General features: G+C 39.3%; 1 protein-coding gene across 2 annotated transcripts in view; it reads right to left on the reverse strand.

The window, feature by feature from the left end:
* LOC124167796 (synaptogenesis protein syg-2) overlaps positions 1 to 16,558 on the reverse strand; it is a 122,859-nt gene that overhangs the window by 61,376 nt on the left and 44,925 nt on the right. For both annotated transcript variants that reach the window (XM_046545823.1, XM_046545824.1), the window contains exons 4-7: positions 7,265 to 7,375; positions 4,909 to 5,115; positions 1,872 to 2,023; positions 135 to 279 (exon numbers count right to left, since the gene is read on the reverse strand). In XM_046545823.1, the coding sequence (XP_046401779.1) occupies positions 135 to 279; positions 1,872 to 2,023; positions 4,909 to 5,115; positions 7,265 to 7,375 (615 nt within the window). The remainder of the gene's footprint in view (positions 1 to 134; positions 280 to 1,871; positions 2,024 to 4,908; positions 5,116 to 7,264; positions 7,376 to 16,558) is intronic.

Genomic DNA, 16,558 nt, shown 5'->3' on the forward strand with positions numbered 1-16,558 from the left:
AGTTTTCCCAGACACACTGTTGACTGTATTCGGTGATGTAAAATTTATGTCAAATGGCAATAAACACTGTCAACAGAGGGACTCTATTTCTCAGTAAAGGGATCTCAGAAGTAACCTCAGGAGTGCCAACTTACAGTACACGTCCATCTTCCAGGTATCCTCTTCGGCACCGCCTTGTACTCGCGGGTTGTCAGCCCTGCAGGTCAGCGTACGCCCATTGTCCTGCATTGAGGGCGTCAGCGTGGTCGTGGAAGTAGTAACGTTCCCGTCGGTCGATACCTGGAAAGCAAGGAAACGAAGTGAGGTCATTCCATTCCACCAGCGGCAAACCAAAAGTAAACTCCATTGAAAAATTGAAGGACTACGTTTTGGGACTGAGTTTTTATCGATTTTGGCCCACATTGCGACCTCAATTTTCGAGACGTGAACGATAGAAAAAATATAGATAGCACGAGGGTTGCCCAGAAAGTAATGCACCATATTTTTTTCTTCGACATTTAGCAATTGAACGTTATGAGAATAATCACCCAAGAATGATGTTTCAACTACACAGCCTATTTTTCTGCATAATCTCCGTCCCGTTCTATGGTCCTCCTCCAGCGGGAAGCAAGGGTATGTTTGCCCTATTGGTTCAAATCCTTTTTCTGGCACGTAGCCATTTCTTCACTGAGTGAATCACATCCTTGTCGTCCTCAAAATGTCTTCCTTGATGGTATCCTGTCATGGTCCAAGCAAGTGGAAGTCCGAGGGAGCCAGTTCAGGGCTGTACAGTGGATGAGGTGACACTGTCAAAACCTGTTTTGCCACTGCCAAAACCTGTTTTATTCAGCAGTCATCGAACTTGTGCCGGGCCGAGGGTTATCATGTTGAATAAAAAAATCTCCTCGGGTGTATGGCACTGAAGTCGCTGGAAGCACGTCTTGAGGCTTGTTAATGTGTTGACATATGCTTTTGAATTAATAGTTCTGCCTCTTGGCAGTAATGGCATGGCAATAGCTACATCAGCTCGCTGAAACGTATCAGGTGCGACAACCGTGGATAGTCTCCCTGACCGCTGCAAATCTTGGACCACCGCCGAACTGACTTCTGATGTCCTCGTCTTCTGAATCTAGCGACTAACTCTATGTGAATATCCTCTACATTTTTTTCTCCTCAGTGAGAAATTCAAACACAGCATGCTGCTGGTAACGCACATCACTAACAGATGCCACTTTGAAACTGTCCTGCTGCTAATCTATCAGTCGAAAAAGACAAAAATTTGGTGTGCGCACCCATAAAACTTCAGATGATGCATACGCAAAGTTTCGCATCACTACTAACTCTTTACCTCCTAGCCCCCAACAGTTCAGAAAATGGGTAAAGTATATACATAAAAAAGGGATGTATGTTTGTCTGTCTCCTATTCGTTTCCATACGGCTGTACGAATTGCGGCCAAAGTTGGTATATAGGTGCATCTCATGCTCAAGAACATGATAGTAAATCTTTTGGTCGCGTCCGACGTATCCTTTGCGTCGTTTTCTCATTACCTTTTGTTACGTCACGTCATACAACTTCTGCGGTTGGACGTATTTCCAAATAGAAACACATCTTTATACTCTCAAAGAGAAAATATGTAAATCCTACTATGGGGACTTTGACTTCTACGTTCCAAGTTTTCCAATTCTTTGTGTGCAATCCTTCCCGAGCACCGCCGGGCGGGCTGCTGGTTTTTAATATTTCGGGCGTGGGGACTGGTTCCAAAAAAGAATTTGGGTGTTGATGATATTTACTATTTGATGAAATATCAAGCAGTGATTTAGTTTTTAAATTAAAACACAGTTATGGTGATACTTGGGTAGCTTCCCTTACGAGGCAATGAGAGTGGACTTACCTTCTCTACGAAGCTCTCCAGTCTCTTGTTGTCCTTCCACCAAGTGATTTTGGCTGGAGGGCGCGACCCCACGGCCTGACAAACAATCTCGTACTTGCGATCCGCGGACAGGCCCTGGTTCTTGTTCAGAATGGTGGCGCTCAGCGGCTTGACTGCATAGATAAGGAAAAGAAGAAAGTTAATGAATTTAGCACGCGAGGTAAACATATAACACATTCAATACTGTAAGACAAAATGCTGTTCTGTCCAAAATATTATTTTATTGGTTGCTATTCTTCTTGTTGAAACATTAAACGAGTAATCCGTCTCCAAAAAAACAAGCCGAGAAGGTTTATGGGCCGTATTCCAGAACTTTCAGAAAGTCTAGAGTGAGTATGGAGTGAGGACACAATCTTTAGTGAAGGAGAGTGAGGACTCACTCTCAAATTCAAGATGAGTTTGAATTGTGGGTCATATTATAGAAGCTAACTTCAACTCGGCTCAGTTCAGTCAGAGTAACTGTGATAAAGCAGTGACGTAACTAGGAATATGCCTTGGGGGCATGGAGGGGTTTTCAGGGTGACCCCTCCGGCTCCGGAGGTTAGTCACCGGTCAGTATTCAGTGATTTGTCTCACTGCCATTATATTAATAAATCACATTTAACTATAAGCTGATGCAGTTACAATTCTTCAAAACTAGACATTACTTTTAAACATTTTTCTCATTTCTCTGAGACTTTGGGGGGGGGGGGGGGGTGTATCCCCTCATCTCCCCCCATAGTTACGCTACTGTGGTAAAGTTTACAAAATTTTATATTTACCTAAACTATTTTCATTCCTGGTTCCCTGCTCATCAAAAAAATCATGCCTGTGGTATATAATCACACGTTGAAGGTTATTTTACGAGAGATTTTTCTTTTCAAAAACGTGATGCGATGGTAGCGGACATCTTGGAATTTGGTGACTCAACATGAGCCGGGACTCGAGTGAGGTCTCATAATACCATTGTGGCAACCGATTATAGTTTGAGTCAGGATCCATACTTGAGTATAGTTCTAGATTACGGCGTGAGTCCTCTTAAGACGCGAGGGAAATAGTCACGAAAGGAAAGTTTGGAACTGCAACGCGCGTCTCTCGATCCAGCCGTAGACCTTCTCCGGGTTACTAATGTTAACAGACGTGCATCCCGGAGCAATGTATCGGTGTCCTGGCATCTTTACACAATCCTCTAAAATTGTGAGTTAAAGTGATCGCTCTAAACTCGCTATTGGAAAGTACACTGAATAAAGATCACTCCCATACAGTCACCATAAAACTCCTAAGATGTTTAGGGCCAAGGTGGTTGTAAATATCTGGAGGGGGCACCACTGGTTTCGAGCGTGGAGCGAAGTGTGGCCAGAATAGGGGTGCTTGGGGTGGACAAACCCGCCAACTTTGACCAAAACATTGACAATCCCATAAGGGTCAATGCTTTCTATTTGGTGAAATTTTTGGTCATAACTCGTTAACACATTAAAATAACCTATGGAAGGAACAATGTAAACTTTTCCCTTACTTCATTGGTAGGCTTCGCGAAGTTATGACTCAAACATCTTTTCCCAGGGAAAAATTATTATCAATCACTACGGTTACGTTCTACAACCAGCTCAGCTGAAAGTATAATTTACAAGAGTAAACTAGTATTTTACCAGCACTTTTACTGGTATTTAATTTTACTATAGCCAATGGAAATCTAAAAATTACAGGAATAAAGTATACTTTCAAGGATATCCCCACCAGTGAAGCTGCTAACAGACACAGAGTTTACACATTAATAGAAGTATCGCGAATGATGGGGAAAATCCAATAACAATCACGGGCGAAATACATTTTTCACTCATTGTAGTGCATTTTCAGAACAAAACTTAGCCACATCAAAATATCAGTCGGAGACTGAGTCCAGAAATCGTCAAACCAAGATGGCGGAACTTTGACTACGCTAAAAACTCGAAAACAGCGCCTCCAGATATTTACAACCTCCTTGGTTTAGGGCTAGCAATAGTGCTGACACCTTGCGCGAACATACCTCGTTCAGATTACGATTGTTCCAGCAATTTTTGGAACTATCGTGCATTCACACGATGGTTAAAACCTGTGCTGCCCTCTAGTGCTGACATCTAAAGTGAACGAGAAATTCACGGTTAGCAAAGCTGTTGAGGTATGCAGGGTCAAGATATTACTGACTTCCACGTGTATTCACTGAATATTTTTTTCTTCCGCCCACATTCTTCCTTCCTAGGACAAATCCATGAAAAAGATAGAGCGAAGAGAGCTTCACGAACATTTCGTCTTTCTCTTGTTGCTTCCGTTTCCGGTCTACCAGCGCCTAATCATCGTTAAGCGGCAACGTTTGGAACTACTTATCAATAATGAAATACACTTTGTTACTTCCACAAAATTCACAGAGTTTCTATCACCGGTTTCGGCTATTACACCATTTTCAAATACTAGGTATTTTAGGTAGTTGAAAATGGTGGAATAGCCGAAACAGGTAATAAAATAGAAACTCCGTGAATTTTGTGGAAGTAACAAAGTGTATTTCATTATTAATATGGAGCCCTTCCACCACGTAAAAGCTTCATGTTTCGATTTAAGTTCGGAACTACGTGACCTATTGTCAGGACATGCATTCACACGGCTAGTTCGACCAACTATCGTTAGGACGATCGCTTGGACAATCCTAATGTGAACGAGGCAATAGTTTCTCTTAACCTTAAGCGACAATAGCTATGACAAATGAAGCTTTAACCCATTATTACCCAATGTTGCTTCTAAGCAACATAAAAATGTATAAATTTTCAGCTCTATTTAGAAAATATCTAAACTACGCAATATTTTGTGGCGTAAATTTTAATGACGAAATGTTTAGCTGCCAAGATAATTATGATTGTGTGCAAAATTTTAAAGTTTTCATAACGAAATATTGTGAAATTTGAATTCTCCCAGAATCAGCTCTGGGTTAGAAAGGATTAAGCACCCAGCCCTGATTATTCTAAGTCCGTGCTCTCGACCGACTCACAGTGCATCTCGACGGTGACGCTGGCAGACACGGGCTGGCTGATGTTGTTGTTGCTGGCCTGGCACGTGTACGTTGCGTGCAAGTCCGTCCGCTCCAACCGCGCCACCACCAGCTGGTTGCGCATCACGTGCGGGAAAGGACTTTGCGTGTCCGTCGAGTCGACCATGGCGTCGCCTCTCCACCACCTCACCGACGGGCTCGGCCGACCTGAAGGGAAGAAATGGGTGCAGGATTATTATTTAAGTATCGAAATAAAGATGCGATTCTCTGCGGTTTTAAAATTTATTATGGATCGTTGAAAGGGTTACCAAAGTCGGCGCAACCGACTCGTTGTGCTCTAGTCAATAGGGACGAAAAGAGCCAAGTGGGCGGCAGGGGGGAAAATTTATTTTATGTACATTATATATATGTACATATGTATTAAGTATATTCTCACCTAAGTTTTTTATTGTATATTAAGTATTTTGTACAAATGTGCAATGAAATCTATACATCTATAGGATTACAAGAAAATATTCCATTAGTCTTTGTTTTTAATTTAATTATTACAATGCTAGGTACTTATTTTGCTAATTAGTCTATGATTCTAATTATTATTTTAAAGTTACCGATAAGGGGGCGTTGAGTCATAGGTTTACGCATTCAAGGGTGGATCTAAAAGGTTTGGGAAACATTGGGCTAAAGTCTATCCCAAAGACGAGTTTGAGAATTTTTTTCAAGGATTGGAAGAATTTATATCATGTTGATATGCATACCCTTAAAGTATAATTAAATTTTCAGCTGTATTCAATGTAAATTTTTCTATGGCAGCCGCTAACGTTAAACGTGTTTTAATGAGCTCGGCGATTTTCGGCTCACACTTCCTTGCTTGCTCGTGAATTTTATAAATTACATTTCTATGCTCTGCTTAGATAGAAATAAACAGCATATGGACAGAATGATTCAATATAAATAGTACAAAAAATAAAGTTTTAAAGAAATTGCAACAAAAAAGTATCACAGGAAGATAATATATTAACAACAACGTAAGAAAAACCGTTCCAGAACTTGAGAAGCTAGTCTTCAAGTCACAAGACAGTTTTTCCTGAAAAGACTGTAAGGTTGGTGATGATATTTTGTTAACTGGCTGAGAATTCCAAAATGTTGGAGCGGTATCAAATCAATGGTTCGCGAATCCACTTCCTGGAATGGTGACAGGATGGATTCAAAAATAATTTGTTATATTCCTCACATTATTTATTAAAAATCTCATCAAAATCTAGCTTTTCATGTCATTATCAAGAGGTAACAGAAAAAATCGATACGTTCTGTTTAATTAATGGATATGTTGTTAGTGGTTTATGGGTTACAACCTCCCTCTCTTGAGTCTTTAAAAGAGGCGACAAAAATGAGTAAGGTGGCCTCAACAAATAACTTAATAATTGCTCGTACGAAGTCACTGTTTTTGAGTCCTAAAAATTACGTTTTCAACATCCAAAATTTTCCGAAGGAGGACCCTAATTTTCCCTGGGATGTTTTCCATACCCCCCGGAAGGGCACCGCAGTCTCCGGTAAACCCTCCCCCCCCACTATTTCAAAATCCTGGCGACGCCACTGTAAGTTGTTACCCGCGATTCGATTCGTTTTGTTACCTCTTGATTATGACCTGAAGAAGTCGAAACCAGTAGAGCTTTAAATAAATACTGTGTGGAATATTATTATTATAGTATTCTACCGATTATGGTAGGTTTCCATGGAGTACTAAAGAAGTGATCTGGGAGCTTCCCTTTCCTTCCAGCACTGCCTTCTTCGTAATTCACTGTAAGGCCCATCCTCTCCCCGCTAAGTACTCCTCCCATCCATACCTCCTGTCTCCTCCGTATCTCATCTAAAAGCTGCCTCTCCTCGATAACCATATCCAGCACTTCGTCGTTCGTTTTCCTCTCCTTCCATTTCACCTTCTCCATTCTTCTCCACACCCACATCTCGAATGCCTCCAATCTTCTGTCGTCTTCTTTCCCTAGTGTCCACTGTCCACGTTTCCGCACCGTGGATAGCTACACTCCAGATCAAACTCTTCAATACCCTTTCTTTAAACTCTTACATAACGATCCTGTCAGAAGCTCCTTCCTGTTCATGAACGCCTCCTTCGCGAGTCCAATTCGCCTCCTGATGTCCTTACTACTGTGTCCGTTTTCCTCTAATATACTGCCCAAATAGTTGAATTGCTCTACCTGTTCAAGTTTCTCCCCACCTACTTTTATCTTCGTGTGGAATATAACAAAGTTTGTTTTTGAATCTATTATACCGGAGTGGTTATTTGAAGGAAGTTGAAATAAAGAAGGTGGTCACGTGACAGTGGGAAGCAATGGCCTACCGCCAGACACGATGCACGTGAGTTTCATCTCAGCGCCCTCTTCGTACGGTCCCGCAACACCGACCACCTCCTTCCCCCGGTCGTCAATGATGTTCGGCTTCTGCGGAGGCACTGCAAAGAGGAAACAGAAAATACGGTCAAAAAAACGCCACTTCAACTACCCAAGCAGCAATCCCAACAACATCAAAGCAACACTATCGGCGTCAAAATATATCCGTGCAATATCCATTTTAATTAAAATTAACGTTGTATGGATATCTGTTAAATATCCGAAGTTAGGCAGTGATTCTTCCGGGTTTCCTTCCGCGTTCATCCGTTTTGCCGGACAACATTTTGCCAACGTTCCAGTTGGCGAAGTTAGGGCAATTGCGCGAAGGGCATAGATTTCGGAAAACCTTTATCACCAATTCTAGCAGAAATTTTTATGGGTTATCTTGATATGACACTGTTAAATTTTTGCGAACTTAAGCCAACATATTTTAATTATGAATTAATTTTTTCGGGATTTAAAAACTAAAATTAAGATTGATACAAAGAGGGGGAATATACAGCAGTTATGCTTGTAGCACATGTTATCCAGTTAATTATTAATAAACTTTATATTAATTTAAGTTATGTGAACATTTTTTCTTGGTGGCAAATATAGCCTCTAAATGGATATTAAGTTTTTCTGATTTTCTCAAAGGCGATTCAAATGAAGCACGGAGTCAGGGTAAACTTTGACTCCTATTGTGGCAATTTTCTGGCAAGTGTTTAGGTTATATCAACCATATTTAGATTTTCTATGGGTATTGTCTGCTGCTTAGGGTACCTTTGTTCGCAGTCACGCGTTTAGGTGCAGAGGATGAAATCCACAAAGGCCGAAATCCACCATGAAATAATCATTTGGTTTTTCCGGGATCCCGGCTTATCCCGGCTAAGCCAAATGATTTTCTCATGGGTAATTTCATTAAAAACATTCATAAAAAAACTTGTTTTTTTTGCAAAAAACTAATAAAAACATCAATCCGGGTTTCAAAACCTACTTCCATCTACTGGGTAACAATTTTCGCCGAGATATATGTGGTTAAAGAGTTGAATTTGTAGGAGTAAGGTGGGTTGGGGTTGATTATTACGTCAACTTACGGCATTTGGTATAGGTCTTTCTTGGGAGGGCTGCAAGAATCTGGGGAAAATAGTCATTGCAAAAAATACGCAGGCTGTTGAAATATTAATATTGCTCTAAAAATGAAGTTTGTCACTCTTGTCATTAAAATCTAAAATATCAAAATTAAATCACCAAAACGTTTAAAATGACATAGATTTCAATCAATTACGCGGAGGGCATAGCTTTTAGATATCCTTTATCACCAATTCTTGCAGAAATTTTTATGGTTTATACTGAAACGACACTATTAAATTTTTGGACTAAAGCCAACATATTTTAATTATGAATTAATTTTTCCGAATGGATTTAAAAACTGAAATTAAGATTGATTCAAAGGCTTGTGCTTAGAAGTGGCATTCGAACTTACGATGGAAAACTTTCGATCTTAATCGATTTTTAATAGAAAAGAAAAGATCGACTTTTGAACAAAAGCGGGGATTACACGAACGAGTTGACTCGTTGGTACTAGCCGACTCGGACGTGTATCATATCAACTTCCGGCCGAGTTCACTATCGATTGCTGTGGTTCTCGATACTCGGACGAGGTAGCCGCCATCCTAGTAGCTATCCGAGGGTTCTCGATTAGATCGAAATAATCGCAGTGGTCCGACAGCAGTGGATCGCTGTTTAAAAATGGAGAACGTTGAGAGTGGTTGAGAGAAGTGTAAGCGAATATGAGATGCCGGAGGGTAACGTTTACCGAGGCAGACACCATAAAATTTATCGAGGAATATCAAAGGCATGAATGCCTTTGGAACATTCAAGCATCGGAGGCTTGACATGAAAAATCGAGCATATTTGAACCTGGCCGAGACTTTTAACTTTATGGTGGAAGCGGTCAAAAAATCAGTTTAATTGTTTAACTGACTGTTGTTTTAATTTCAACTTAAAATAATCTCATCCGGTGCTATCTAGTGTCTAACAAGAGTTGTGAGCCTAATGGTATTCGCCCTGCTATTCTTAAATCATGTTATTCTGCTCTTTCATACCTCTTTATGCTCTTCAATTTATCCTTCCGCTGTGGTTCCTTTCCCTGACCCTCTGAAAATTAGCTATTTAATTCCCATTCATACGGCTAACAAAAAATGTAATATAACTTCATACGGCTAACAACAAATGTATTATAACTAACTATTGTCCCATCACAATTCAGTCAGTAATAGCCAAAATCATGAAAAGCATAGCTGTTGACAAGGTTGAACCTCTACTGAGGAGTGTATTAGCACATAAGTAACATGGATTCAGACAGGGTATGTTAACTGTATCCAACCTACCGGTTTTTGAGGATGGTTGTCAAAATTGACGTCCTCTATACTGACATTTCTAAAGCGTTTGATAGAGTAAATCATATCACTCTGCTACACAAATAGAAATCTCTTGGATTAGTGGACTCCATCGGTTTCATAGTTATGCATATTACTGTATCAAGTAAAAATTGAATCCTCTTTCTCACAGAAATTTATTGTAAACTCCTCGCCGAATACTGAAGACATGAAACAAGCGAATGAAAGGAAGATTGATTCTTCCTCCACAAGCAACCTGCTGAATTCCCACAGCAATCAGTGCATGAGAAGTGAGAATTATTGCTCCACAGAAATCGGAAGAACCTTCAATGTAAAACGTAATCTCCTCTTCCTCTCCTGAACATCCTTCAGGAGCTGCTCAACAAAACAAGTCCGAGCGCGACTCTCCTTCGGTTAATAGACATCGCCACAAACGAATAATTGGTTATATGCTTGATATAAAAATACCGCCAACGACAAGACTTCACTTGCGATAACGTGCAATCGACAGCGCTAGACGTGTAGACACAACAGTGAATCCAAGTGGAGTCGAAGCTCACATTCGATTCAATATAAATCGATCGACTACGAGTTAACTCGTGTGTGTAATCCCCGCTAAACATCGTGAATTGAACCAAAATATCGATTAATCGAAATAATTATTTCGATTAATTATAATTGACTGTTCTCTATTTTAATAAAGTGTATGCAAAAACATGTTTATTATTCATTCGAAAAAACGCTCTAAATACACATCTTAGCAGTAGAAAAAAATCTCAAGAAAGCTGCACAGAATACATGCTTGAATTTATAGCATAAAAAATTTACAAGGGTAAGAGCTGGAAAATGATATTCTCGTGAAAGACTCTTTGAATCCTCTTAACATGCTACTCAGATGCTTACGAGGACGCATACCGGCCGCTCATTCGTCTTTTTGGTGACGGATGACTCGCGTATATACAGTGAAACCTCGACTAGCGAAGGCCTCTTATAACGAACAATTCGGATAAAGACCAAAAATTTCGCTAAACATTTTCCTCGAATAGCGAACAAAATTTCGGTTAGCGAACAGATGTGTAGCGTCCATGTTTGTGTTCGGTGCTGTGTGATCCCAAATGGAAACAAAGTAATACCTCCATCCACCCACGCCATCTCATGGTAGTAAAAATGGTTAATTTTCCTATGTTTCCTTTTGTTTAAATGCTTTCTTTAATGTTTTTATTTATATTTAACTCAATTTGTTCTGTATTATAACTATTCTCATTTAAAAAAGCATACTTATATAGTCTGTAACTTTCATATAATTGCGAGTCAATAGGAGCTAGGAACCAATTATTCCTATTTCCTTCATTTCTTATGGGGAAAATTGTTACGGATAGCGAAAATTTCGGATAACGACCAGCTTTCTGGAACGGATTGTGGTCTTTATCCGAGGTTCTACTGTATTATGTTATTATTTCTGCTTGAGGCTTTCACAGCGCTGGATTGCAAATCTCCCCATTGCTTTTCGGGTTAGCTGCGTCGAAGTTGAGTTCTTATGAGAACGCAATGCCCGAAATAACCCGAAAAGCAATGGATAGATATGTTATTATTAGCAATGAAATTAGTTTTCCGAGATAAATTTTTACATTTCATCAGGAAAATCCTAAGTTTCTAGGATAGGGCTGAAGCAATTCTGCAGAGGTCTATTCCAATGTTAAATTAGAGTGTTATACTAATTTGCTGTTTATTTTTTTTGAAAAATACTGTTTGTTTGACACTATTGTCATAATAAATTGTCGCCTTAATTTCTTGTAATAATTAGTCAGTTATTCCGCAGATGATATTTTTCCTTGCGATAATATTGTTTTGCCGAATTGTCTGTATGTTAACGGCGGTTTGCAACTAGTGAATCTTTTGTATTTCTCTTCATTTTTTCTTTTCTTTTACGAATGTAATGTCACGCTGAATTTGCATAAGTTGTACAATAATCTTCTCAAATATATTCTTGGCTCAAACATATTGTTGCAGAAAATTGAGTTTAAAATTGTGTTAAATTAGAGTGTTATACCAATCTGTCATTTATTTTTTTGAAAATACTGTTTGTGTGACACTATTGTCATAATAAATTGTCGCCTTAATTTCTTGTAATAATTAGTCAGTTATATCGCAGTATGATATTTTTCCTTTCGTTAATATTGTTTTGCCGAATTGTCTGTAATTTAACGGCGGTCTGCAACGAGTGAATCTTTTGTATTTCTTTTCATTTTTTCTTTTCTTTTATGAATGTAATGTCATGCTGAACTTGTAAAAAGTTGTACAATAATTTTCTCATGGGCCACAAGGCCCACGAAATAAACGAATTTATTATTATTATTATTCCATTTATTAGTCGCCCTGTAAAGATATGATAACTTTTTTACATCGGTTCTTTTTGGCCGGCATTTCATATTGTATTAATGATCTTTCCTACCTATATAGCTGCGGTTTTCAATCTTAAGTGGAGTATGCTCCAATACGGAAGTGAGGCATGGACAATGACAGCAGCGGAGAAAGCAAGGATAGAGGCCTTCGACATGTGGTGCTGCAGTGGAATGATAAAGATCACATGGATCGACTGAGTAAGCAATAAGGAAGTCCTAAGAAGAGTAGGAGAGAAGGGAAGCCTCATAATAACCTTAATAAGAAGATGGAACAACCTTATAACCCAGATCTTGAGACATGATGGCCTGATGAAGACAATCGTCGAGGGAGAAGTGGATGGCGAAAACGGGAAAGGAAGATCTCGAGAAAAATATGTGGAGCAGGGTAAGGAGGATGTGAAAGAGAAGAAATACGTAGGTGTGAAAAGAGTAGCTGATAGGAGAATTGAGTGGGGAGCAACGTCAAAGCAATCTTAGGATTGTTGACCAGTGATGATGATGAAGTCGTAGTTTCCCCATGCTTTCTCTCTCGCAAGGGTGCGCAAAGCCTACTTATTTTCCTTCTCCGTCCTAATGTGTCCCGTATCATCATCTAGTTGAATCTTTCACTCTTCAGGGCAGTTGACTTAAGGACAAAAATGACTTTGACGAAACGTCGGCTGTGTCAACGCCAACGCGCTTGGAGCCGCGAAGAAAACAAGAGGTACGTTGGATCGACGATTCTTGCAGCCAGGTGTTTAGTCTCCCACCGTCCGCTTCATATATCACGCACGTTCCGGCACCATCCATTAAAACAACAATATCTTTAATGCACTCCCCATCTTTTTTTTGCCTCTCATAATGCACATGAGTGGTCTCCCCACACCAAACTTAATAAACCTTCAAACCCCCATTCATTAAAACCCTTCCCCACGAAAAACGCTTACTCGACGCCAACGCGGTAATTTCGCGTCCGGGCAAGGGAAAGAAGCAGCCTGAACCCTTAAAATCCTTCTTCCTTGTCTTCCCACCGTAACCACAATTGCAAACCCCCTTTTTTTGCGTGTGCCCCCCCCCTGACCGAGGATTCTGCAGCGTCAGCAATATCCCTTTTCATCCCGATCGCTACTCTACGAGATGACGCAAAATACTCCGGTTTGGGGTGTACTGCGGCCAAAGGGCCCCTCCAAAAAGCGTCCCATCTCCCTCTCGGCCCGTTCGTAAGTGGCAAAAAGCAGCGGTCCGGAGATGGTCACACCTGCGCGAGGAGGCACTTGTGTCGCAGGGTAGGAGGGGTGGAGAATCACTAATCATGAGCAAGCGATTTTAATGATGTTTTTGCAACCCTCAATCCCAAGTCCACTAATGATTTTCTCTGGCTGGCGGGTCCGAAGCGAAAACGTTCCGGAGATTAATAGTCGTTGAGAACATTTGGCGGCCAGCCGGTTCGCTGGACGCCAGAAGAGAGTGTGAAAAAATTCAGAAAACGGGGTTCGAGGGAGCATTGGGAGTAATTCATCATGCTCACCTTGGAAACTCCGGGAGAATAGCATTTTCCAGCACTTGGACTTCTTAAGGCGGTTTCATACAGTCAAATTCCGTTCAAGACACGTTGAACAAGCCTTCTCGAAAGCGTATGCGTAAAATTTTTAGGGAAACCATGAAAACAAATTCATATGCAAATCATAAAAAGAATGGCAAATCAAATTACTCCGCGAAAGAAAATCACAAAAATATTATGGGATGATATTATGGTGGTTTCGCACCATCAAATTCCGTTCAAGACGCGTTGAAAAAACTTTATCGAATGCATATGACGTCACGTCAATCGAAAAATAAAATTTTCTGGGCAATCATGAAAAATATAGTTTTCAGGGCATATCATAAAAAGAATGGTAAATAAAATTTTTCCACTAAAGATATTACAGAATATGATGGGATGATATTATGGTGGTTTCACACCATCAAATTCCGTTCAAGACGCGTTGAAAAAACTTTATCGAATGCATATGACGTCACGTCAATCGAAAAATAAAATTTTCTGGGCAATCATGAAAAATATAGTTTTCAGGGCATATCATAAAAAGAATGGTAAATAAAATTTTTCCACTAAAGATATTACAGAATATGATGGGATGATATTATGGCGGTTTCACAACGTCATATTCCGTTCAAGACTCGTTGAACAAACTTTCTCGAACTCATATGACGTCATGTCAATCGAAAAATAAAATTTTCTGTGCAATTATGAAAAATAGAATTATCAGGATAAATCATAAAAAGAATGGTAAAAAATTCTCCCGTGAAAGGCAGTCCCTAAAAAACATGATGGGATGATATAATGGCGGTTTCACACTGTCAAATTTCGTTCAAGGACTCGTTGAACAAGCTTTCTGGAATATATGTGACGTCATGTCAGTCGTCATGACACCAGACATATTGTCTTGATTGTTCTTGAAGCCCCTCGTTTCCATCAAAGTCGTCTTGACTTGAACGGTTTTAACTTCTTTTGAATGCTGAATGATATTGAAGCATCTGAGTAGCATATTGAGAGGGTTCAAAGAGTCTGTCGGGAGAAAAGCATTTTCCAGCCCTTGCAGTTGTAAATTTTTAATGCCATAAATTCAAGCATATATTATGAGTAGATTTTTGGGATTTTTTTTCTACTGCTCAGATGCGTATTTGGAGTGTAATTTCGAATGAATAATAAACATGTTTTTGTATAAAGTGTATTTAAAAAGGAACAGGCAATTATTTCGATTAATCAATCTTTTGGTTCAATTTACGATTTTTGTTGAAAAGTCGATCTTTTCATTTCTACAAAAAATCGATCGCTCGCAAAATCGATTTAGATCGAAAAATTTCCATCGTAATTTCGAATGCCACTTCTAAGCGCACAAGCCGCTCTGTCGCGCTATCTTCACTTCGTTATCCCTTTATCTTCCTTACACACAAAGCACGCTCCAAAAAGATGAATGCAAGAGTATGCTGTGCGCTACCTTGTATAAATCATTTCCTCTGATTAACCCCATAAGATGAGAACGAAAGAAATATGTAACCTCGTGTTTTCCGAGAACTATTACCTTGTTTTCCACGTCATGGGTTTGGTTGGCGTGGCTACGTGGAGAGAAAGTTTCCGATGATTAATCACCAGGGGGCCCAGTGAAGTGTCAGAGAAATTATAGCACAAGAGGTTAAAATTTTTGGCTCGTGTGTTTTAAGAAATAATGCGTTCACTAAGAAGGAGAAAAAACATATTTATATTTTTCATGGCCAACTAAACTTTGTAGCAAACTATATCTCTGCAACTTAACACTCAAATGATATGCAAAGACATTGTACTGCCCACATACCTTTAATTTCACACACTCCACTACACGCATTTCGATTGGCTTTCAATAATAATCAGGTAGGGTATGTTAAATTAATTTTAGGTGAACGGTATGATATATTTCTGTATCATTTTTTATGCTTTTCCAAGAATCCTAACCGGGAAGGGTTGAATTAAATGTAAAAAGTTCGTGTTCACTGATAACAATGGGACATGCTATATAATCGGTAACGCCTGCCAACATAACTGCAGGCAAGATATACTATATGAACAGTAGTCAATCAAGTCTTAATCTTAAACCAACCGTCGATAGTCAGACTCTGAATCCTAAAAGCGTAAAAATTCACTTCAACGTTTAATGCGGAGAAGTACGACATGGATATCTCCCACTTATTTTTTGAGCAGACTGTTTCATAACAACCATCGACAAGTTGTATTTGACCTGAAAATGATATTGGATGTGAAGATTGGCTTATTTCATTTGCCTGCCCTGAAGGGATGAGAAGAGTTTTAAAACTTAAGGATTCTTACGAATACAGGAAATCCGCCTTTTCTTGGGCTAGTATTTTGTAAAAAAAATTACCCCATCTCTTTCTCTTATACTAATAAGAGATAAACGGTTCGCCAGAAGAAAAAAATAGAATTTCGGATGAAAATTGTACGCCGGACTCTGATGTAGTCTCTCTTATGTAGAGTATATAATAGGTACAATAACAAATCCACGCAATTCCCCTGTGCTTACACAATTCTACGTTTAAATAAAGATACGTTAAATATCTTGTATATCATCCTTTCTCAAATAAGCTAGTCTTAAAACTACAGAAAATAAAAATATGGGAATAAAAATAAAACAACAAATAAGTAAGAATAAAATTGACGGCTGAAGTTGTACTTTAGTGGACTGTAGTCACAGGCCAAGTAATTTTAGTTGATTTAACGCTCAAAAAGTTTAATTTATGACCAGGTTGTAACTAAACAGAAATTCTTTCCAGCGGATTAGACCTTCAAAATTATTGATTGGCAGTTGAAACATAAGTCGGAAAAATCAAAATTTTGAAGTAAAGAATTCACAGTAATATACTCATGTCTCTAACAAATCATCAGCTAAATGTGCTCTAATAAGCTTAGGTAAGAATAGATATTAATAACTAG

Source organism: Ischnura elegans, chromosome 11 (genome assembly GCF_921293095.1).
Source record: "Ischnura elegans chromosome 11, ioIscEleg1.1, whole genome shotgun sequence".
Classification (NCBI taxonomy): Eukaryota; Metazoa; Arthropoda; class Insecta; order Odonata; family Coenagrionidae; genus Ischnura; species Ischnura elegans.